Source organism: Mirounga angustirostris, unplaced genomic scaffold, assembly GCF_029215605.1.
Source record: "Mirounga angustirostris isolate CCGP_5_RB_7025 unplaced genomic scaffold, mMirAng1.0.hap1 SCAF_12, whole genome shotgun sequence".
In the NCBI taxonomy this organism is placed as follows: domain Eukaryota; kingdom Metazoa; phylum Chordata; class Mammalia; order Carnivora; family Phocidae; genus Mirounga; species Mirounga angustirostris.
Window position 1 is genome coordinate 23,835,944 of NW_026991720.1, and position 24,254 is coordinate 23,860,197.

Below are 24,254 nucleotides of genomic sequence, written 5' to 3' on the forward strand. Positions count from 1 at the left end.
GTCACGGCCATGTGTTCACTGAGTGATTTATCTCACATAACAACCCATTTAGTTAGGGCCTGAGGGAGACCCTGATCCAGAGAAGAAACTATCCGTGCCTTCTAGGAAAAGGAGGCTGAGGCAACCTGGCAGGGGACAGCAAGCATGGCTCCCATTTCTCTCCCCCCATGGCAAATTCTATTCAAGAATCCCAACAGAAGGAGTGCTGAGGGAGCAGGGTATCAACAGAAAAGGCAATGTGAACCGGGAGAACACAGCAGAATATGTATGTCATTTGTGAGTGAGTGAATGTTTGTATGTACAGGGGTGGGCTGTGGGGTGTTGAAGTAAAATGACACTTTCTCTCAAAGACCACAGTCTCTGTGAAGTACTGACTGAAAATAAATAACTTTATTATCTGCCATTGGGGAAGAAATAAGGCAGTCTGCTCTTTGAATGCATAAATGTAAATTGCTCAAAGAACACAGTTCATACACAGTCTTTCTGGCTTGAGAAATATTAAGCTACTAAAAAAGATAGGATAAGAAAGATGCGCATTCAGTCAGCAAAGAAAAGGCGGCCTTCCCTAGCACGTCAAGCTTAGTGCAACAGGGAAATAGTAAAGATGCAGGAGCCTGGGAAGGTAATGTCATGTTTGACGTTTCAGAAAGGATTTGGATCCTAATGACAGCTGAAAAGAATAAAAGACAAACGGTACTGCCTAGGGAGACACAAGGGGAGGGGGTCTCAGCTCCTCGGTGGACTACCCATGACTAACATGGCAGGAGTGGTCTATCCCAAATGCGAAATACCGACTGTGAGAATTCCATCATTAGTATTTTTCTTTGTCTGGAATTCCCTTCACCCAGGCTGTGAAAAGATACGTGTTGTCTTTCAAGCTGCTCTACTCTTATGCCCTGTGGCTGGTAGAAATGGGGAGCAGGAAGAGGGCCCAGTGTTGGGTCTGCAGTGATAGAGGGATCAAATCTAGCAGTTTTGTGTTCACATCTCAATCAGAGACTAAAACACCTAGACTGGTTCGAGGTCCTATCTAAAACACAAGGGAAAAGAAGGCATGTGACCTCCAAGCATGACCTCTGAGCTCCGGGAAGAATTATCAGAACATAAAACACACAAGACTTACCTGCAAGCAAGAAGGTGATAAGGCAAGTTTCCTTTGGCAAATATAGCTTGAGACGAGAACCACTGAAGACATATTCCACCACAGCTTCAGAACGACCTGCCCGCTGAAGGAAGGGCAGAAACTGCTTTGCTTTTTGGGTATCCTGGTGGATAAAAGAAAAGAATCAATCAAAAAAAAATCAAAAAAAAAAAAAAGAAAATCATTAGAAAAAAGTAATAAAATCTGAGCAAATGATTCTTTTTCTCTGTTCTAGGGCAAAAAGTCTGGCAGACCATAGAAAGCTTGGCGAATAATCGTAGGAAAAGAGACAACCCTGAAACTATGACATAGGCAAGATACCCATGTGACTTCCACAGAAGAAACAGAGTTAATCTGAAATTTCCAGAATATTCTGTGCTTCCTTCTGTTCTGTTACTATGCACTCAATGGATATACAAGTTAGGAAGGTGCTTTGAAATGAAAATTTCATTCCTCACGGGATGCAAAAAAGGGCTTCCCTTCCTTCAACAAAATCAAGGGGGAGAAGACTAATACCAGCCTTTCATGGAGGTTAATTTAACCTTTAATTTTCATTAAAAAAAAAAAAAAAAGTGATACCCAGGCTGTGTTACATAAAGCCCCTTCCCAAGAAACCCAAAGTAGTTCATCTTTAACCGTCAATGGGTTATGTAGATTCAGAGGCTCACTGTTTCTGAACATCAAGAGTGCAGCCTTCTTTGGGTGCCTATATAGCGAGCCTTGGTCTACGTGCTTTTCAGGGGTGAGCTGGGACCTGGGCAGACTGTTTCTGTTCCCAGCCTGGGAGATCTCTAACAATAGGACATGCTCCATGGGGACCTATTCCACATCATGTCAGTATGAACAATTATAGAAACAGGAAAACACATGAAACCTAATAGCACTTTAAAACTTTTTTCACACATAAAACACAAAGTGCATGCCCTCTACCCCCTCAAGAGTAACCAGACCTTGGACATTTTGAACCTCAGAGCTCTCATCTAGAGAGCTTCAAATCCTTTCAGTCCTTCAAGCTAATGAAACAGATGACAGAGTAAGCAAGCATCAAAACATCACAGTGCATGTGCTGGGGGAGTAGTCAGGGGACGTCAGAATTTCCAAGGTTTTCAGCCCAGCCAGCAGAACTGTAAACTCCCTCTGAGGACAGCAAGCTCTGCACACTTTCCTGACTCCTGCGACACAAGCAGTCTGCACTCCGCCAAGCTCTTCCTTTCTGACTCTGCTCCTAGCAACAGAGCTATTGTATCTAAATTAATGCACATTAGATAATGAAAATTTAACAAGCCATCAAGTATTTGAGAGCTTTCACAGCAGCCAGAGGGGCTCCTCTCATTCAGAAGCAGTGAGGTAGGCTGGGATGAAAACAGTATTTATAGTAATGAGATTCATCCTTCCCTTCAAACAGATTCTCAGAGAAAAGGAGAGACAGCCATCCATTCTCAGTGTCTTTAATGGCACATTGGTAAAAGGTAAGGTAACAATGAGCTTTAGTGAGTTGGGAACTCCCCCAGTGAACACTTAAGCAACACATATTCTACTCTACATATACAGTGGGACAAGGCCTTTCTGGCAGTTGGCTGAAGTCCAGAACAGTCAAGCAAGACAAATGCTCCATGGGAAAGAAAGCACTACCTGATTAAAATCCTTTTGCCACACTAGTCTAAATCTGGGAGATTATTCATGCGCTGAACCAGTAAGTCAACAACAATTATTAAATTGATTATCGCAATTCAGGAGGCAACTTAATGTCTCTGAAGAGAGGGCCTTTCCCCTCAAAACTGCAGTAATCTGTATTTTTCAGAAACAGACTTTTGCTCACTGTCATATGGATGTATTTATCTGGAGGAAAAGAAAAAAGGTGCTTATAGGAATAACAGCAGCTCACACACACGTAGGTATTAATACAAAAAGAAGGTTGGAGCAGACTCTCACCATATTTTGCTAAATGATTACCTACTTTACCAAGAAAGAGAATTTCTCAGACTGGGAACCAAGGAGAAATCAAGGTACCTTACTATCAGCCATGTAATGAAACAAAAAGTTCCTGACTCTTCCTAAGTCTCAACCTACAATTTAACAGTCCTAATCCAGAAACAACAACATATGGGAAGAAGACAAAGAGAATATGACATGCCACTGATTATGACAAAGATTAGAAGTGAAAGCTGACTATGACAACTGAAAGCTTCTGGAAACAAATTTTAAAAGCCTACCACAATTGTCCATGTTTACTTCCAGAGGCCAAACTGCAAGACAAGACATGGAACCCCCTCATCGTTCCAAATGCTTGAAGATGATATGCCTATGAACCACCCGTTAAGGGAAAAGATACAAAATTTCACCCAAGTTCATAGATTCTTAAGAGTAAAAAAATTCTTATCAAGTCAATTAAATTGAATGTAAGTACAAGATGTCAGCTCTTTCAAATCTCCATCACAGGCAATGGTGTCTGTCTTTCCTTGTCATCTCAAGCGCTTCCCTTGCTTGGCATGTTCCTTTTTAACACAAAAATCCTTGAAACCTTTAAAATTTGTTTAAGTGGCTCATATGAAAAGACTGATATGTCAGACTGACAAGTTCCCTCAGGTGATGTAGCCATACATCATTCCCTGCTAATTTAGCTATGGAATTATTTATTTTAGGAGTTTTGATTGTTATTACCATAAAAATGACTGTGGTTAAACTCTGATTTGCCTTCCAAAGAGCCCATGTAAGTACAGCAATGTGCTTCAGTCTCCTACACTCACTTCTAAGTTTCAACACTAGGTAAATAAGAGAAAACCTGATTATGAGGAACAGTGTAACAGAGAGCAGTTTAGGCCCCACTGAGGAACTGAAGATGCCAGGTGGATCTTAAGGACAATAAAGTGAGCAAGTTCAAATGACAACATTCAGATGACATTTGAAATTCTCCAACAATCCTGAAGCAGCACCTACTGAGATTTAGTGAAATCAAAGGTTTCTTTATAACCTTGTAACTCCAAAAGGTATTTTTAAAAAGCCTCAGATTTAGAGAGGTAACAACACTGAGACTTAAGGCACAGAAGGCTCATTTCAAGGTAAGACTATTCAGTATCAAGTATTTATGTCTAGAAGTCTAGTTGCAGAGACTCTCATCCTCAGGTTTTCCCTGCTGTGACTCATGTACATGAGGCCTGGGAGTCTACTCGCCATCGTTATCTGGCATAACACTGGCTCAAGGCTTTGAGGATCCAAGCAGATAAATTAGCTACAGTTTTCTGCACCAATATTCCCCTCCACTGGTGTAGATAATCAAGAAGCAACTGTACTTCTGAGCAGGTAAGTCTTTTTTGGTTGCACTGCTAGTTTTCACATTCCCTGTGCTCCAAAACAAACCACACCTAAGTTATTTTCCTGTAATCCTGGAGAAGCTAATTTAAGGTTGCATTAGCTACATTTGACTTGCTATTGTGGACAGCATTCTTTAAGGAATGCTTCTGCCGCCTCAAAACACCTTGAAATTGAGAAAGTAATGATGCAGCAAATGTGCCTGGGGTGACTTCATTTCAAAGGATGCTAATATCTGTACCTCAGACTTACTGGAACGGAGCTTGGAATGACCCCAAAGAAAGGCAGGATGATCCTTAGAGGGAAAGGCTGTAAAGGCACCTTAATTATACACTCCTACTCTGTCCTCACTTCTGGCCTGTCAGGTCAAACCTCTTCCAAATGCAGATTACATGTGTCAATGCCTGTAAGAAATTCCCTTCAGCAGGTAGATTGCCACCTGTCTCTACAAAGTACGATGTGTAAGCAAGCACATGTTGAAAATAATTTAGTACAATGAATGACCCAGTTTGGGAGAGTGGGAAAGTTGAGGACAGAAGAGGGCAGGGGAAGGGCAAGGGGAAAGGCAGAGGAAGCAGAATCCTTACATGGCACGCACAGGACCAAGGTCCACAAGTACTCTACTTAGACGCCCGTGTCCTCTGCATCCTAGAAGAGCAGAACTTATATAAATCAAAGTTCTGTGATTCTGGAACAGGATTTAGGCTGTCAGTTTATACTTGATGTTAGCAAAGTGAATTCTATGATTTTTCCACCGAAAATACCCATATAGTAGGCATAAACATGCTTCCTGGTGAGAAGCAAACATCACAACATACAAAACAGCACAGGGAAATGGGAATCAGAGTAAACCTATTAGTTAGCCATTAATCAGGATTATCATGGGCAAGTCTCAAAAGGGAGATGTTAAAAATGAAGCTCACTAATTAGTTTTCATCATCACAATCACTCTTTGATTAACATCATAGCAAAAAGAACTAAAAACAAATACATGCAGAGCTTATTAGGGTACCATGGGGTACTCCACCAGCACATGAGAAACCACATTTGAAAGAGGCCCATCAAACCTGAAGAAGCTGCCTGGCAATACAACCAAGTCCTGCATGGCCACTGCAGCGAAGCCGGAAGGTTTCTCCCCTGTGAGCGCTGACTATCCCCTCTATGGGGTCGGCCTGAGGCTAAGGCCTCCAAAGCACATTGCTGTTTGGGTCCAACCAATCCTAATACTGAAGTGGCAGAAGCTCTGTGTACAAAAGAACAGATACAGAGGGGAAAAAAAAAAAAGCATGGAGATCAGAACTAACACCTAAGGACAGGACCCAAACACACTCGCCTTTTAAGCTGTCCTGTGACAATTCATTGCCATAGTTACAGATCTTCTCAGGGCTCCCCAGACCAGGAGGATTTTTCCTGCAGCTATGTGGAAGACAAATCATAAGTACCTCCTCCTCCACCAGAAAGGCAAAAAAGTCATCCATCACTCCACGCTCTTCCTCTTTTCCACACCCTGGGCTCTATGGCCCCCACTGGCGTTTTAATGAGGCTGTGAGTCTCTGTGAGGAACCAGCCGTACAGCATGATAATCTCTTGATATGAATGGGACCCTGGGGGGAGATACCTGGGAATGCCCTCCAGCTCCGACATTTACCACAAAGCACTTAAAAATTTGGAACCAACCTTCCCTGGCTGGTTATCAATGTTTCATGGTGAGGTGTGTGTTGAGGGCACCAGGGGCATAAACATCAGTGAAGTGCAAGTTTAACAGGAATGAAGTGGACACAGCAGAGAACATAGAGAAAAACACTCCTACTGAAAAAATTATAAGGAAACGAAAAAAACAGGTGCTGAAAAGCCAGGCCATCAATCATCTTTCATTAAGTGCTGTCTATAGTTTACAGTCTTCTCCCACTATTTACTTCCTTGGCACAGAACCTCACTCAGGCCTCCAACATGTCAGAGCATAGGAGAAACAATGTTTCCTGCTCTGGGCTCCACTCCTGGGAACAGGAATCAAGAGGACAATTGCAGGAGCACTAGGCTGTGAGACAGCTTTGCGCTTGGGAGGCTGGCATTCCAATCTGTGGCACCCTCAACAGAGAACGCAACCTTCCGTTTTCTTCCTTGACTCTACTCCTTTACCAATTATTAGGTTAGGATGGCCTGGCTAAGCAAAGCTTCCAAACTTGGAAGCTAAGGACAGACCAAAGGGCAGAAGGAACAGCATGGTACACTTCCCAAATTGGAAGAAAGTCACAGAGCATGTCAGGGCAAGTGAACTTCATGCCCCAAATATGGAGGAAAAGAAATTTCTCTGCAATCAGACTTGAAAGAAACTTTGCGGATGTGCCTGTTGCTCTCAGGAGCCCTGCAAGGACAGGTGTCTGTAAATATTTGTATTTGGTCGGTCTTGTCCACCATCTATTTTCTTTCCCAAAGGTCCAATACTGATAAAAGAAAGGACTTGCAATGCTACTAAGATGAGAAGACACAACCTATGTTTAGAAGAAAAATTGGCAAAGCAGCATTCCAATCGATAATCATGGCAACCTAAGTAGGAAAAAATCAAATCGCATTACAGAAATAGATTAGGGAACCCCAGAATATGGCCTGGACTTCACCTGTAATCACCCCAAACTGGTAATAGCTTAAAGCTCCCTCAACAGGGGATGAATAAACCAGCTGCAGTACCCTCACACAGGGGAATGATACTCTGCAATAAGAAGGATAGGCAACAACATGGATGGTTCTCAAATGCAGGATTCCATTTATAGGACACTGTGGCAAAGGTTAAAGTATAAGGACAGAAAATGGATCAGTGGCTGCCAGGGACGAGGGGAAGGACTCCAAGGGGATGGAAGAATTTTCTGGGATGATGCAATAGTTCTATTGTCTTAACTATGGTGATGATTACATGTATATACTGCAGCTTTTCAAAATGTACGTCTGTCAAAACTGACAGAATTATATTCTACAAATGATGTATTTTTATAAATTAAACCTAAATTTTAAAAATAAAAAATTGGCCTACATAGATAGCCTATGCAAAACTTTGATTTTTAACTTAAGAAAACCTTTTTCCTAGTCAACTGATTTGTAAGTATCTCAGAGTTACAAGTTCAAAATGAAGCACTTTTCATGCTTTAGATAAACTAACTGTTCAGTGAATTAAAGATTTTAAAAATTCAAGCAGAAAATAGTTTAGATGAGAAAAATCATGAGGTTAGAAGAGCATAGAAAAAATTTTATTGGTTTCACAAAAGCAGTGTAAGAAAGTATTAATTCTTAGGCAATGGCTAAAGGAAAGCATGATGCCATCCTCAACTGCCTATGTAGAGGAAATGTTTTGTTCAAATAAAGAAAAAAAGTACTGCTAAGTACATATCCCGATTGACATTTCTTTTCTAACTTGAAATAAAATCATGTGATATGGCTTAATGTGAATAAAATAATATCCACTTCTTTATCAAATAAAAATTCTATACTAGCTCAGAGATTATTCTTTTATTGAATGACTCTCAATTTCCCAAATTTAACCAGCTGAAATTATACTGTGATAACCATTCAATTTAACCTTTAGAAATGAAGTCATTGCCTTTTAGTGGAAAAATCTGCATTTTATCATCAACAGGAAATACAATGCCCTTGGCTTATTCTACAAGACTTTTTTTGAATTATAAATTTAGCATAGAAAGAGCAGATGGTGGTATATGTGTGTGCCTCATATAAAAAGTGGAGAAGTATTTACCTAGTTATAATAAACTATCAACTATCCAAGCTTGCTTTCTTCCGATATTCAATTCTCTTTCTCTAACTTGGATGGGGTGTGAAGCTCATCAAGGTGGCGTGCCAAGGAATGTCCTTCCTCAAGTCTGCCAAACCACAGAACTATCTCAAAGTTATGACCTGTAATTTGTGAGGTCCAGAAAAGTTTCTACAAATAAACCCCACCTTCTTTCCCCCATCCCAAACTGTCCCTTTCCCCATTTCTCCATACTCTAACTTCCCAACAGATTATTACAATTTTTTCTTAAATTGATATTCAGTGTGAAGACTTTGTAAACCACAGCCCTCCCTGGAGTGCTCCCCTCCTTTCTCCTGCTGACTTCTGCATGGTGGCCCGTGAGGCCTGCCTCACAATGGATGTCGTGGGCCTTCCCTTCACCAAGACCCTGGAAATTCCCTTCACATCCTATCCTGGGTTCTGTTTCCTAGATCCACAGCTTCCTCTTTCTTGGTTTATTTCCTTTCCATTAAAAAAAAAAAGTCCTATTCTTATTTCATGGAGAAAAATGTCTTCTCTCTCTGAGGTCAGGTAAGTAAATACAGTATTGCTTTTGTAGTTTTAGTCCGGAAAAACACTATCCACAAATACTTTGAGTCAACAGATAAATTCCTTTCATTGTTCATCAGCATAGTAATAAAGTATCTAAAGGAAATTCACACACTGGAAGACATATCTTCCAATTATTTTCAGGTTAAATATTTCTCAAAACAAAAAAACAACCATGTAATTTATCCAGACTGTAGACATCAAAAATAGTTAAAGGAAGCATTTCTATGTTAAACTGGTAAAGGTAACTACAAAACAGTAACAGAAAAAGACCATTTACATTTAAAGCAACTGTGCTGTCAGGGGCGCCTGGGAGGCTCAGTCAGTAAGTGCCTGACTCCTATTTTGGCTCAGGTCATGATCTCAGGGTCATGAGACTGAGCCCAACATCAGGCTCCATGCTCAGCCCAGAGTCTGCTTCAGATTCTCTCTCCCTCTCCCTCCTGCTCATTGTCTCTCTCTCTCTCTCTCGCATATAAATAAACAAAATCTTTAAAACAACTGTGCTGTTCCACTTCTAAGAATGAAATGGTGAGTCTTTATCGGGAAAACCATCATAGACATCCTGAACATTTCTGGAAAAAGGGCATGTGACTGGTCTAAAAACACAGCTTATATATGGGAGATGACAGTGAGAATCTGGAACAAAGCAACCAACCGATCTATGGTTCTGGTATCAATTACCAGGCCACGATGAAAAAATAACAGGTTTGGAATACATTTTTTCTTTCAAAGTTTCACATCAATTTTTATCACTTCTAAAGTCTCTATAGGCAAGAGGCAAGAATTTATTACAGGAGCAGAAAATGGCCTGAGAGATAATTAAAACAGTATGTGCAGAGTAAAGAATTTAAAAGACAGTCTGATGAAGCACAGGTTTCATTTCATGGGCAAGTCAGGAACTCAGGGGCAAGGAAATTGATGTCATGCTAAACTCTACCCCACCTGAGATAAGAACCCAACTTCAGAAAAGGATAAAGAAAAAAAATCAGTAAGCAAACTGCGACATAAAATTTAAAAAAATCAAAATGAATATTATAAAAGGTTAGAGGATTGAAATAACTACAACACCCCCTAAAGTAGTTTGAACATTCATTTTTGCCTGGAGACATACGAATTTATGGCCAATTAATCCTAAGGAAAGCTTTCTGATTATGTCTAATTCGTTTTCTTGAAGCCCTACATTTTAAAAAATTTTATTTAAATTCAATTCAATTAATTCAATTAACATGTAGTGTATCATTAGTTTCAGAGGAAGAGTTCAGTTATTCATTGGTTGTGAAGCCCTACATTTTTAAAGAGTTAATAAAAATAGATAATTTAAAAATCTGGAAGAGGAAGTTCTAGTTTTTGAGACATGGAGAAAAATGACAACTATTATGGCAGAAGTTTATTATTAAGACAGAAGGCAATCAATGTTTTGAAGAATGTATCAAACCAAAAATCTAATCTAATCAAACATAAAATCTAGTTAGATTTACAGATGATCATGTTAAAAACAACTATACGGTATCCTTTGGCATAAGTGCCCACTTTATGGGACTGTTGTAAGAAATAGACTATGAATTAGCTAAGGGAATAAAATGTTGTTTATGAAAGAAAAGAACAATCAAAATAAATACCCAAGAATGGGAAGCTGATGAAATAAATTACAGTATATCAAGAAGACAGAAGACTAGGTAGACATTAAAAGTATGATTCAAGAAGACATTCATGTGCAAAAATATAACTGGAAAAGAAAATTAAGCACCTACTATGTGCCAGGCACTGTTCAAGGTGCTGATTGTGTAGTTAAGAATAAAACAAAGTTTCTGTCCTAAAAATAGTTTATATCATTTAAAGGGGAGGGGTGGGGAAAATTTTTTTAAAAACCCACATTTTGGTAAATAGATGTATTTTTATTGACAAATTTCTGATGGCAGTAGTAGAGATCATTTTCTTCCTTTGGCTTATTGATTTTTGATGCATTTAAAATAAAAAAAATTTGACAGAAATTTGTGGTACAAAAATGTGTGTTTTTGTTTTCAAAAGAAAATATATTAACATTCAGTGCTGATTCAGCTCTGCCCAGATAAACTCACAAATTATTTAGGTCAGGTAACTGTCTCTCCAGTTTTTTAAGAGCCAAATTCAACATTTTCCACAATGATAATAGGCTTAAATCTTAAGGGAAGTACCCTTACAGAAAAGGGTAGTTAGAAATGTAGTGTTTTGGATATACTGGGAAATTCTAATTCTTCCTCAAGAAAAATACAGATTTAACTCTGCCTCACCGAGTGACTTTACAATTCTGGTTTAATGTAATCACATGTAGATACTGTATTGGGGTTGTCAAAGTATAAACCCTAAGGATCTAGCTTATCAATGGAAACCATGTACCCCAGAATGCATGAGTGATGGCAGAGAATTCAAAGAGTTTTGATCAACATACCCAAAGGAATTTGGAGGATCTCCCATCATTGTCATACCTTTCTCCAAGAGTGCATATGTAATTACGGATGCCCTGGATTTCTTACACACTGAAAACTACACAGACACCATCATTACACACATTTGTCTACTTACTATTCTTAGGAAACTCTTAACAGTGATGGCATAGAGCCATTAAGACATTGTTCCTGAGGATAATCCAGTTGGGACAATTAGCTCTTGCTCCTTATGCCCCTTCAGTCCACAAAAACTGCTCCAAAGTCACCAGTAACCAGTTTTGCGAAATCCACTTGATAGTTCTCAATCTTCGTCTTTCTTGACCTTGAAGGAGCACGGTCAAGTTTTGTGTTGTAAGGCTCTCTCCTCTTAGTTACTAGGATTTTCCTCTTGATAGCTCAGGAAGCACCTTTTTAAAATTTGTTTGGTGGGTTACACCCCACCTATACATGATCTTCAAATTTTGGAGATGAAGGGCTTGGCCTAGGGGCTTGTCTCTCGATATTCTCTGGGAATTTTGTATATTCACACACACATATATATATACCCAACAGCCCTAAGTTCATGCATGAAGCCCAGGCCACTTTTCAGGGCTCTAGACCATTTGAATGGCTCATGGGTACCTTAACTTTAACATGTCCAGAAATTCTTAGTTTCCCCCCCAAATCTACACCACCAGTGTTTACCATATGGGAAAAGCAGCACCACCAATCACCTGTTATTTGTAGTCGGGCACTTACAGTGCTCATGCATGACACCCGGTTTCATCCCCCTGATGCAAGCAATGGCCAAATTCTACCTGTCCTACCACCAAACTAGATCTTAAATTTATCTTTCCACATCCGCTGTCACAGCCCCAGTTCCAGCCACTGTTCGGTCTTCCGGGAACCAGTGTCCTAAAGTCACTCTTGCTTCAAGTCTATCCCCAACAGCAGCCAGGGTGGGGGCAGGGACAATATATAATTATAAAATGCTGACCCAATTAGTCCCTCCCTAGTCAATGATTTCTCATTATTCTTCAGACAAATTTCAAAAGCTTTCCTCGAGGATCACAAAGTAAATGTTTCAATCATTTGCTGTCTTAATTCCAGTCACTATCTTCAACATTCCAGCAATAATGGCCTTGCCTCTTGAACCCAAGCAACTTCCTACCTCAGGACTTTCCTGTACACAGTTTCATTCTTTAGCCCTGAAAAAGAGCTTCGACTAACTCCTTCTTTAGACCTCATTTTAAAATCACTTAAAAGACTTTGACCACGTGGAATAAGCTCTGGCCCTGAGCACACACACTCACTACTAGCACAAGTGTAATTATAGAAGGAATTGCAGGAGCGCCTGGGTGGCTCAGTGGGTTAAGTGTCTGCCTTTGGCTCAGGTCATGATCTTTGGGTCCTGGGATTCAGCCCCACATCCAGCTCCCTGCTGTGGGAGGGGGCGGAGCCTGCTTCTCCCTCTCCCTCTGCCTGTCGCACCCCTTGCTTGTGCTCTCTGTCAAATAAATAAATAAAATCTTAAAAAAAAAAAAAGAAAAATTGCATATGCCCTTATAAGGACTGTAACTGTCTTGTTCAATGTTATATCCTCAACACCTGGCATTGTAAGCAGCACTCAATAAATGCTTATGGTTTGATCATTCATTCACTGACTCAACGTGACAAATGCATTTAAAAAACTGGCCAGATGGCATATGTTAAATGTCTAAAGAAATAAAGGGGCGGTAAAAATACTCAGAAGACGGAGCTTATGATCTGGGACTTGAACTGGATAAAGAGTTTAGAATACAAATGCAACTGATGATGGTGGTGGTAGTTATCACGTATAGAGGACTTTCTATATGCTCTGTAGGATGCTCAGCAATTTAATAATAATCACCACCACCATGTGAACCACTGCCCTCGGTTAAGCTCTTTTTGTGTCAACTGTTTTAAGTACTCTGCATGTATTAAGGCATTTGACCACACCACAATCTAATGAGGTAAGGGCCATTATTATTCATTTTACGGTGGAAAACTGTGGTATGGAGGAGTTAAATAACTTCCTCAAGGTGACAAAATCATAAGCAGTGGAGCCAGGACTTGAGCTTGGCTCATCAGATATTGGACCCATGCTCCTAGTCATGACTCCATACTGCCACTATATTGTAGTAAATAATGCACCCTTTCTGCTGCATCCTTCTACAAGTCTGTCCACTTCTGGATACTAATCAGCACAGTTAACCCTGTACCTAGCAGCCAGGGTCACATAATTTTCCAAACACAGTTATCAGATTGTTTTAGGTCACCACCTGGCAAATCAAATCTAAACTAGGCTCTGTGGAGAGGTACAAAAAAAGACCTCCCTTTCCTAAGAGTTTAGAAACCAGTGAGGAAAACCACTGCACATGTCAACTTGAGAACAGTTATCAATCAAAACACCAATAAGAGCAAAATCATGGTAGTAAGTGATCATGTAAATGCCCAAGAAAGTCCTGATCAGAAGGCAGTGAGGATAGAAAGGGGAAACTGCCTGGAAGAAAAGACATGCCCCAAAGGAGGATAAAGGCATGGTCAGGAGAGGTGAAGAGACAGCCATTCAAGAAACACTAATTAATAACACAGAACTGAGAAACTGAAACAGGGGGCTAGACTGAATGACATAAAAGAAAATAAAGGGTTTCTACAGTGGGTGAAGTATCTGGACATGCTACAGTAATGTATTATCAAAAGAACTCCAAATTCAAAACCTTGGTAATAGCCTTTATTCTCAGACACCTCCCAAATCCGATACTGTCTTAGGAATTTTTATCATTTCTTCCTGAGAACACCATTTCTTGAAGAACTGAGGCACAAAATTACTAGGTAATTTCAAGCTGACCCTGCGCTCTGATTCAAAGATATTTATCTGGATATCAACACTGCAAAGAGAGTCCAAAATTCTGTACAACATATTCTGTAGGGAATATGTTGGAAGCATGCTAAATAAAGCCTTAAAATACGAGTAAGCAGAATGTCTATGTTAGTTAAATGACTTACTTTGAGATGTTTATATAAGCAATGGCCACAGGACAAAATGAGTTCAATCTAAGGCTAAGTAGTATTATGATGGTAAAGCAGAGAGTGAAGCCAGGGCTGGCCAGAAATATTTCAAATTCTATCACATCACTCAGCAGCCATGGGACAGAAGAGACAAACCCAATCACACACCTGAACCTGGGAATCAAAAATTTTATCAACTGCCTTCAAAATATCCTAACGTTCATTTAGCTAAGCCTGTAATGGGCTCATTTAACCAATTTGGACCCATGAAATTGAATCAAAGAACAATACCCACATGTACCCAGAGAATGGGAAAGAAAACTCAAGAGCATGAACCAGCGATACCCAAATCTACACTAAAGGCCACTCCCTGTGGAAAGAGGTGTCACTTCATTTGGAGGAAATGCTCCTGAACTCCCTCAATTTCCTTTCTCCTTCTGGTGAACAAAGGAGAAAGTAAAAAGTCATTATTAGAGCTCAGGACACTTAAATGAAAGCCAGGACCCTGTTTTTAAGGGGCTCATTTGCATGCATTCCTGTGTGTGAAGTCATAGTTATATAAGGAATCAGAAGGGAAACAGAAAAATCTGTGGCAGAAAACTTCCTGAAACAGAGTTCAGTGAAGGGACATATCAAGTCTGATTATTTTGGAAAGAAGAGGTTTTATTATCAGACACAACAAATAATAAATGCCTGTCTTTGATAGTGCTCTACCTCTGGGCAAGTCACTTGATCAAATGTTTCTTCAGAGGTGCTGAATTGCACAGCTGGGACACACTTAGCAAATGTCAAATTGTGCCCTGTCTTCAATGTCCAATCTCTTTACCTCCACTGGCTATGGTGCCTGAATTTTCTACAACAAAAGCCTATTGGTGAACATAATGGTAGATAAAGTAAGGTACAGGGCATGGAAGCAGGCATTCTGTAGATGAAAGAGACATTCACTTTACAACTTTAAAAAAAAAAATTACATTCACAATGAAATGACTCTTCACATTTCTAGGTATACAGCAGGCAATCAAAGACCTTTCAAAGCACATAATTACACGATCTCTTATTGCCCAATTTATAAATTGGTTTTCTGTTTCTCTTGTTTCTGCAATTGCTTCCTCTCTTTAAGAATAATTCCCCCAAATGGAAAAATTGTGACTATTTATTTATTTATTTAAAGTAGCCTCCACGCCCACTGCAGAGCCCAGGGTGGGGCTTGAACTCACAACTCTTGAGATCAAGACCGAAGTTGAGATCAAGAGTTGGACACTCAACCGACTGAGCCACCCTGTTGCCCCCAAATCGTGCCACTTTAATATAAATATAAAATGAACACATCAAATGTTTACTTTAACCCACTAATTAATGAGGAAACCAAGAAGATATTACAAACTTATTCAAAAGAGAATCTGAAGACCACATATACAGAAGGCAACCAGGATGCTGAAGTGAATTTACTAAAGATGCAAAACCGCAGAGTAAGACTACAGACTGAAAATGTAACATTTGAAATAATTTCTTTTACAGGGTGGAAATCAACTGTGTCATATGTACAGGACCACATTTGTACAAGCAGGAAATCATCTGCATCACATCAGGCCTTCACAAGTTAAATTCTCTCTCTGCAGAGGTGCAAAACTGCTCAGCCACAAAGGAGCAGACCCTGACAGAATCAGATAACCCCAAGGGGTTTACCAGGCAGAACCTAGGATTCCTCTGAAAGAATACCGAGTAATCTTTGTGCCTGTCCCAAAGCCTTTAACAATTTCTCCGGATATTCCCAACTAATGGAGATGAGATACTATGTCCTAAATTTAGTGCCCCATGGTGCAAAATGAAGACCGCCACTAACAAAACCATGCACACACACATAAAAGGAACAGAAGTCAATGGAAGAGTGGATTTAAATTTGTAAAAGGAGGTGCCCCTTAAACATAACCATCACTAACTGTGGTAAACACTGAAATACAATCTTGAAACAATTCCAGCATCTCTTTCCAGGTTTCATTGAGAAACTCAATCTGAGAAAGACTTCTCTCCTCTGCTCACTGAAAGCATAAATGCCTTCAAATTTTGTTAGAAGGAGAAGGGGATACCCCTGCAGTTCTGGGGATTTTGAATAGAGAGCTTCAGAAAACAAGAACTGGCCACAAAGGACTACTATGGCTGAAAGAACAATGGACAAAAGACAGTGAAGCAATGCCCTCAACTGTTAGGGATAGCAACTAGCTAAAGCAAACTCCACCAACACAATCAAGGTCACCTTAACAACATCCAACTCTGGAGGGGAGGAGTGGGGAGGAAAAAGGTAAAGAGAAGAGAAAACACCCCCATCCATCTTAGCAGCCGAGAAACTTCCACGGTAGCTGCCACTTTGGCATCACAGGTACCTTGTGCCACGGGGCTGCAGTACATGTTTCTGTGCTGCGAGAATCCAAGTCAATGAGCTGCACATTGCAGTCTACTTGAAGTTCAAAAACCCTGAGTGGGGACAGAGGAAGAAGGGAATAGAGGAGCAATATCTTCCCCTAGATTAGCAACAACTTGAACTTCCAAATATATAGGAGAGATGAAAGAAAACAACCATAAGAACCCATCACCAGTACTAATCATGGCCTCCCCACAAGGGGCCACCATATTTAGGGAGCACATCATGCTTGCCCTAGAGAGCAAGGTCAGCAGACAGTGAGGGTTCCTATGGGATTTCCCCAGGGTGGCAAATGCAGAGCCCAGCCGTGGGGCCAGTGGCTATGGTGTGAATGGAGCTCTAGTGCTGAGCAATCCTCCAGGTCACAGAAGCCCACCAGGCAGAACCACAGCTTTTGGCCTTGTGCAGTTGGTACAAAAGGAACATGAGAATGAGATTGGAGGCTAAGAAAGAGTAAGAGAGGGAAAGGCTATTAAAACAAAACAACAAACAAGAAATGCGCAATGGTGCCATTAAGGTACAGTGATTAGAAAGAACAGAAAGGTGGCTGAAAAAAACTACAGATTAATGCAAGAAGACCACCTACACATGCGGGCCAGAAGACATGAAAGGGAAACTAATTTCACACTGACCTAACTTAGAAAGCCTCTGGGTGATGGTGTGGCTTTTACCTTCTTTGCACTTACTGGGCAAACCTGTTTTAAATTCTCTTTAGCCAAAAAGAATATTATTATTTAACTCTTGCATAGAGACCCAACTTCATGGGGAGTTAGGGAAAGAACTTCTGTAAAGGGCCTCTAGCCTCTTGCAAAAGGAGGATAGCTTAAATACCCCAAGGAAAAGAGGACAATACAAGTACAAGAAAGCACTGAAAAACTATGAGCTGAAGGAAAAAGGTCAGGAGAAAATGCTACAGGAAAATCCTATTTACTTTTTGAATTTATTTATTTGAGAGAGAGAGAGAGAGAGAGCACTGCGCATTTGGGGGGGGGGGCAGGGTGAGGAGGGGAGGGACAGAAGGAAAGTCTTAAGCAGACCCAGCACTGAGCGCAGAGCCTGACACGGGGCTGGACCTCAGGACCCCGAGATCATGACCTGAGCCAAAACCAAGAGTCAGATGCCCAACCAACCCCTATTTATTTATTTTAAGGGAACACTTCAATCTGTTATGTTTGCAAGTTAGAATCTCACTGGTAAATTCAACAAGTATACATTTCATGATATACTAGAGCAAGAGGGTCCCAAAAATCTGACCTTCTACTTCATACCCCCAGAGCTAGTCTTTGGATCACTCCAGGCCCTACTTTAATACTATGCATGTCCAACAAAATCATCATGGAAAGGTTACAAGAAAGTTCCTATGTTAACAAGAGCAGGAACCAAAGTCCAAGTGAACACAGCAGCAGTTAACAGAAAAAAAGACACAGGGATTTACTGGAGGCAAGGAAGGAAAGCAAGCAACAGCAATATTAATAGAGGAGTTAACACGACTCCCTATCATGAAGAGGCAGAAACGTTCAGAGAAAAGAAACTCCATCTGAGGGACCTATAGAAGTATGACTAGAGAGAAACGGGATGCTGGCCCCAGCTCTATCCTCTTGCACTGCTGGCAACAAACAAAGTTCCTAACTCCTCACGCACCAGGAAAGAAAGAACAGATACAACAGGAAATAGAGGGAGAGGGAAACAGACCGTGTGACTCACTGAGTACTCCTCACGCAGGAAGGGGAAAGGAAGGAGTGGCGGGAGGAGCAGGAAGAAGTCAGTGCATGCTGCCTGCAACCTGAGGAGTGGGTAGCTCCTCAGAACAATAATTGATTTGTCTGATTTACCAGAACAACAGTAAGCCATGCACCAGCCCCATTTTATTGCCTGTTTTACATTCTATATCTGCAGGAGATCGTATTTATTACAGAACAGGTTACAGCAAAAACAATAATAAACCTAAGATAAGAAACAGTCTTATATTCTACTGACACGCACATTCCAACTTTTGTCTGCCGGTAAGGGAGGGAGTGGAGACTGGATCAAGGAAAAACAAACCCTGCTAGGAATAAAAATGCGAATCTATGAAGTGAAGCAGTCACTACAGAACCATCCTCCAAATCAAATCAGATCTAGTGCCAAGTCTGTCAAATTCTTAGTTGGTTTCAAATTCATAGGAACATCCTGGCCTAAAGGAAACCAGATGATTACAGAAAAGACAACAATGACCAGTACTTAAAATATTCCACTTTCTTCACCTTGAAAAATTAGAAGTAAAGGAAATTACTAACGTCTTCAGGATCCAAATTACCAGACTGGCAGTATTTTTTTCCTTAGTGGTTACCCTGAGAACAGATGCAAAAGATGCAGAAGAGCCAGGTCTAACAACACCCCGTCCAAAAGGCGGGGTTCACTCAGTTGGTGTTACACACACAAATGCTGTGCACCTTATGGAAAACACAGCACTCAGCTGACATTAATGACAAAAATCATCTATATTAACAAGAAAACAACAGAGAAAGGAATCACCCAAAAGTTGGGAGCGAACAACATTTCTGAAAAATCAAAAACCTGTAACAGGCTCACAATATGGGACGTAGTGCAAGAGGCTCTAACGGCGTAGCAGAACACAGAGTGAAAAAGCACGCCGAATAGCCAATACACGTCCGGTCCTGTCCAGGAAAGCCAGCGAGTGGGTACGAAAAGGCCTCCCTGTTCCACTACCCAGAGGCTAGTGTCTCTCTTCCCAAAGCAGGTGCTCTGCCTCCTGCTCCTGTGCAGGGATTACTCCCTTCCTACCACAGGAAGTCAGCCGTGCAGGCCTTAACACCGGCTAAGGCTCCATACAAGGCCTTTTAAGGCACTCTTAACCTTTACACAGTGAAATCATCTTTGAAAGTGCAAGAGAAGAGATATGGACAACGGGAGAAACTCAACCCTAAAAGTTGGAGGCCATTAAGCCTAGAACAAATTACATCATGACATTAAGATCTTCTGCATAGCATATTTCTTGAGTGTGTTTAGGAGACAAAAATGTGATTAGCTTATATGTCTTTTGTTTTTATTCCAAGGATGTATATTGAGATGGCAAGAGGCATTATGTATAAATACTGGTCCACACTAAATGATTTTGGCAGCATATTGCATATCCCATCAGCTCAACAAACACTTCCATTTATCATGACCTACACCTAAGAGGCGGAACGATGAACTGGGGAGAGACCCAGATAAAAAGAAAAAAAAAGATTCAGTAAGTTTTACAAAACCATTATCAATGTGTGTATTTCATTGCTCGTATTGGGGGTGTTTGGTCTTCATCCACCTGTAAGCTATTTGCCTGTCTGATCCCACATGCTCACCTGTCCCTTGGACAGTAACATCACCAACATGCTTCAGGAGCCCAACACACACATACTTAACACAACACTGTGACGGAAAGAAGCGGGGGGCTAGAAGCAAAGAGACAAAATTCCTCTGTTACAGAGGGCACCAAAACAAAAACAAACAAACAAAAAGAAAGCCTGCACTCAGAGCTGAATCATGTGTGATGGAGGTAGACAAGGTCACTCTGACATCTATTTAAATAGAAGAGCTTTTTCACTTTCTCTCTCCCACTTGTTCAAGCTTTCCTTGTTTATTTCTGTGGTAACTGAGGGAGATTTAACTCATATGTATTTTTAAGTAACAGAAGAGCAAACCAGTTCTCCAAAATCAAGACAGAAAGGAGAATAAAGATATGTATGAAAATGAGCTATAGTTGGGGAAGGAAGAGAGAAAAAAATAGGAAGAAAAAAAATGAAACAAGTTTCATTAAGACCGTTGTTGCAAAAAGGAATAAAAGACAACACCAAAACACATCAAGTTATAAGTGGAAGATTCAAAGACAGCAATAAAAAGCATCAGGATACTACGTTGGCAGGTGCCAAAAGGACAGCCCCGAGGCAAGCATGCCTCCATTCAAAAACCTGATAAGGACTTCCCTTCACTGCCAATGGGAAATCTGAGCAAGAACATGAACTCCACAGGCCAAAAGGCATCACACCATCCTCAAGGTTTAATTCAGCTTCTAGAAGGCCCTGGAATGCAAGCCTGACATTAAGTTTTTGGGTGGGCACATCTGGCCCTGGTGTAGAGTCGTCAACGTTGTGTTTTCCAAAACCATTATTTATAACTTTTTTCTCCCTCCAGTTGAACAGCCAAAAACTTGCCCTTTGATTACTCCACCATCTTCAAGAAAAGAACATTAAGGAAAATATTGTAGAGAATAGCACAGGAGACACATGCAGCAATTACCACATACGTCAACGATCACTTGGCAAGGTGAGCCACAGGGAAACTAGGCGTAATACCAGCAAGCCAGGAGTCACACCTGTTAACGAGGAGCCTCAGCAGATACATCTTGGTCACCTGGGGCTCGAAGGCCCTTGGCAACAAATTTCTGGGCTTCAGAGGAATCTTAGCTACAAAGAATGTGTATCAACATACCTCACTCATTAAACAGAGGCACGACTCTTTGACAAAAGTCCACCACTCCATGTAGGGAACACTATTTAATCTGTAGTCTGAAGTGACTGGTCAGGGTAAGAAAAGCTCAGGAGAATCCCATTGCTCAAAATGAACACGGTACCGCTATTCCTAGGCAAGGGGCAGCTGGCCAGACACATTTATATTAAGCAGTCACAAGGAACAAATAAGCAAAGTCTCAGCCAGGCTCAGGAACACAACATAACAAGAAGATAATACACTCTAATCCATCACTGCTGTGGGCTAGGCTGAGCTTTAGAAGCTTTTGTTTATAGGAGCATTTTCTTCTGGGTGCCCAAGGCAAGCTCCCTGAGTATCCAAAAGCTTAAGATTTACTAGCCCTTCCTCAGTCATCTCCCCTGGGCGATGTGGTCCCCCTTACACATGACCTGGATCCCCTCCTTAACCATAAGTTACTACGGAGTTGAAATGGATGGTGTGTGTCCCAGGAACAGAGGGTAAATTGATGACCCAATGAACCTTCTCTGGGCACCTGATCAAATCAACACCTAAGCGGCTCACTCTTCCGTCAGTTGGTTCTGTTTCTCTTCTTAGCAACTGCTTCCCAACGCTGCTGTTTCCCTTGCCCACTTGCATGCAAGGATGTGTATCAGTTTTGTTCACTGTTACATTCTTAGTGCCTAGAGCAGTTCAGGCACAGTAGGCACTCAAATACTTGCTGAATAAATACTTGTCTCAACTGACAAAGGCATCATCTTCAGCCAAGAGATCCTAAATGTGCAAGGGTAAAGTCCTATTCACTAAGTAGTCATTTGGACACAGCCCTTTGGGAGCTCATAAGTATTTGCGCCTTCCATTCTTCTATATCATCTACATGTATGAGCTCACAGGATGTGCGCACATCCCTCCCACTCAGAGACAACCAGAGGAAAAAGAAGCCACTAATTTTTAAGGTTGTCCTAAAATCTACACTTGACCTTTTTCCATTAAGACTTTCTAGTCATAGTGAGAACTGAACAGGGATTTAAAAAGGAGGTAATTTTTTCTTACTACAATTGGGAAGAAATATCTTCTAACTCCTCATAATGAAAAAATGGAAAAGCAACACAGTAACAGTTCAGGTGAAGGGATAGGAGGAGGTTTTATGCCCTAGTTTGAATTCTGCTTTTTCAGAATATAAAATAGGATCTCCATAGATGCAAAAGCAGCAGCCCTGGAAAAATTCACATTCTGGGTCTGAAAACAAACGAATTACAGAAAACACATAAGCTGAAGTCCTTTGGTGAATAAGCAGCCAAGCTCTTGGTGCCTCTGAGCCACACAGCTCTGTTCAGGGACACAACTCACCCCAGATATGTCTGCGACACGGTGGATAGGCACTTCCTTCTTGCTGTGCAATCCTTTGCCATTCTTAATAGCTCTGTAAAGGAAGAAGAAAAAACCCAATTAATATACAAATCACATTAGGAAGGGGTAGGTGGGTGGGGAAAAAAGCGGTGAGAAGAGAAGTTGTTCAAACTGGGGGGGGGGGGGGGGTGTCTATCACTACACAAGTCACACTGCACACTGCTGAGTAGCCAGTCTCTGCAGGAGCATTTGGTAGAGGGGAGAAGACAAGCCCGCTCTTCTAAGCCCAGTTCCAGGACTTGGCTGCTAGTTTCAGCGAACAGCGTGCCTGGTAATACTGCCTGGTAATCGGAGAGAGCTCCCAAACTTGTTTCCAAATTAAAGGCATTGTTCCAGGCACAAAAGAAGAATCAGTTGGAAGAGCACACTCCTAAGAAACAGAAGTAATAATGTTTCTTCCTGCATTTAATCACATGAAACATTTTAAATGCAAAATATGCAGCTAGTGTTCCAATTCTAATGGAAATAAGTTCCTCCCAGGTAAAAAGATAAATTGCCCTGAATGAAGAAACACTATATGGAGAAGTCATTTTTAAGAGTGGGGAAAAAATTAGCAAAAACTACATAACTGACATTAAGCCTCATTTTAAATCAGATTCAGGTTATAACACAGCAGATTTAGCAGGGGACTTGGGGGGAACTCTGTCACACATCTGATCACTGGTTGGTTTGCTCCAATCTCCCATCTTTTATCTACTAATCCCCTGAGTGGTAGCTTCAGGGACGGAAGCCTAAGCAGCATCACTGGGTGTGATCACTCATGTAACAATGAAGGACCAGAGAATAAAAGCTGATGGGTAAATCACTAAGTCACTACACTATTAGGGAAGACCTTCCTATGTAGTGCCACCCTGCAGACCAAAGCAAGGCATATTCTTGAGTTTAGAGAATGGAAAATAGAGATTCAGGGGTGTAACCACTCTCCAGACTAGCCTTTTTAGAGTTTCTGAATTCCAGACCGAATGTAGAGAAAAGTGCCCAAACCAGGATCGGTATGTCGGACCCTCACACTACACAGCAGCAACCACACTTCTCCCTTACCCTGCGCTCAGGCTCTTACTTATTAATGACCAGAAGGAGAGGCCGATACACTGCAGGGCTTACTTTCAGGTCCTAACTTTCTAAATCAAACTCACATATACCAAACAGAGTGGGAGTTAGTTGCCCAGTGCAAAGTGGCACAGTCCGACTTCTTATATACTTGGGATGTTATCATCCACCCCTCACCTCTGCCTCCATCTCTGGGGATCTCTCACTCAACTAATCTGAAAAATCCTCTATTCAGAGATAACTTACTATCTACTTTCTATTCCATGACAAGGGTAAGAAACGAAAGTACAGATGTTTAATAAGAAAAACAAAGCAAAACACTCACTCTGATCTGCACTGCTAACTGAAAAAGCATTTCTGAGTTCCTTGAATTCCCATGGTTCTTTCTGAATTCGAATCGAGGGCTTTTAGCCTTAGAAATTACAAGTGGGTCAGAACTTTCCATTTAAAATTTAGTGCAGTGATTTATCATTCAGGGAACGTGTTATATGATCACAGACCAGGGCTGGTTCTCAAGATACACTACTAGTACCTCGGGATTTGCAAACTAATGGCAGAGGATGGAAGGATGACTTATATGGAAAACCAATGGCTGGAGGCCAACAACAGATCTGACTCTTCCACCCCGCAAAGCCTGGCAAACATCCTCTGCCACCAACAGGCTCTCCTCATTTTGCTACCCTAAAC

General features: G+C 41.0%; 1 protein-coding gene across 2 annotated transcripts in view; it reads right to left on the reverse strand.

Moving 5' to 3' along the window:
- The window catches only part of SND1 (staphylococcal nuclease and tudor domain containing 1), a 407,418-nt gene that overhangs the window by 147,147 nt on the left and 236,017 nt on the right, over nt 1-24,254 (reverse strand). For both annotated transcript variants that reach the window (XR_010406399.1, XM_064574988.1), the window contains exons 14-15: nt 22,458-22,530; nt 1,124-1,265 (exon numbers count right to left, since the gene is read on the reverse strand). Coding sequence is in view for 1 of the 2 variants with exons in the window: in XM_064574988.1 (XP_064431058.1) it covers nt 1,124-1,265; nt 22,458-22,530 (215 nt within the window). In the remaining variant the exon portion in view is untranslated. The remainder of the gene's footprint in view (nt 1-1,123; nt 1,266-22,457; nt 22,531-24,254) is intronic.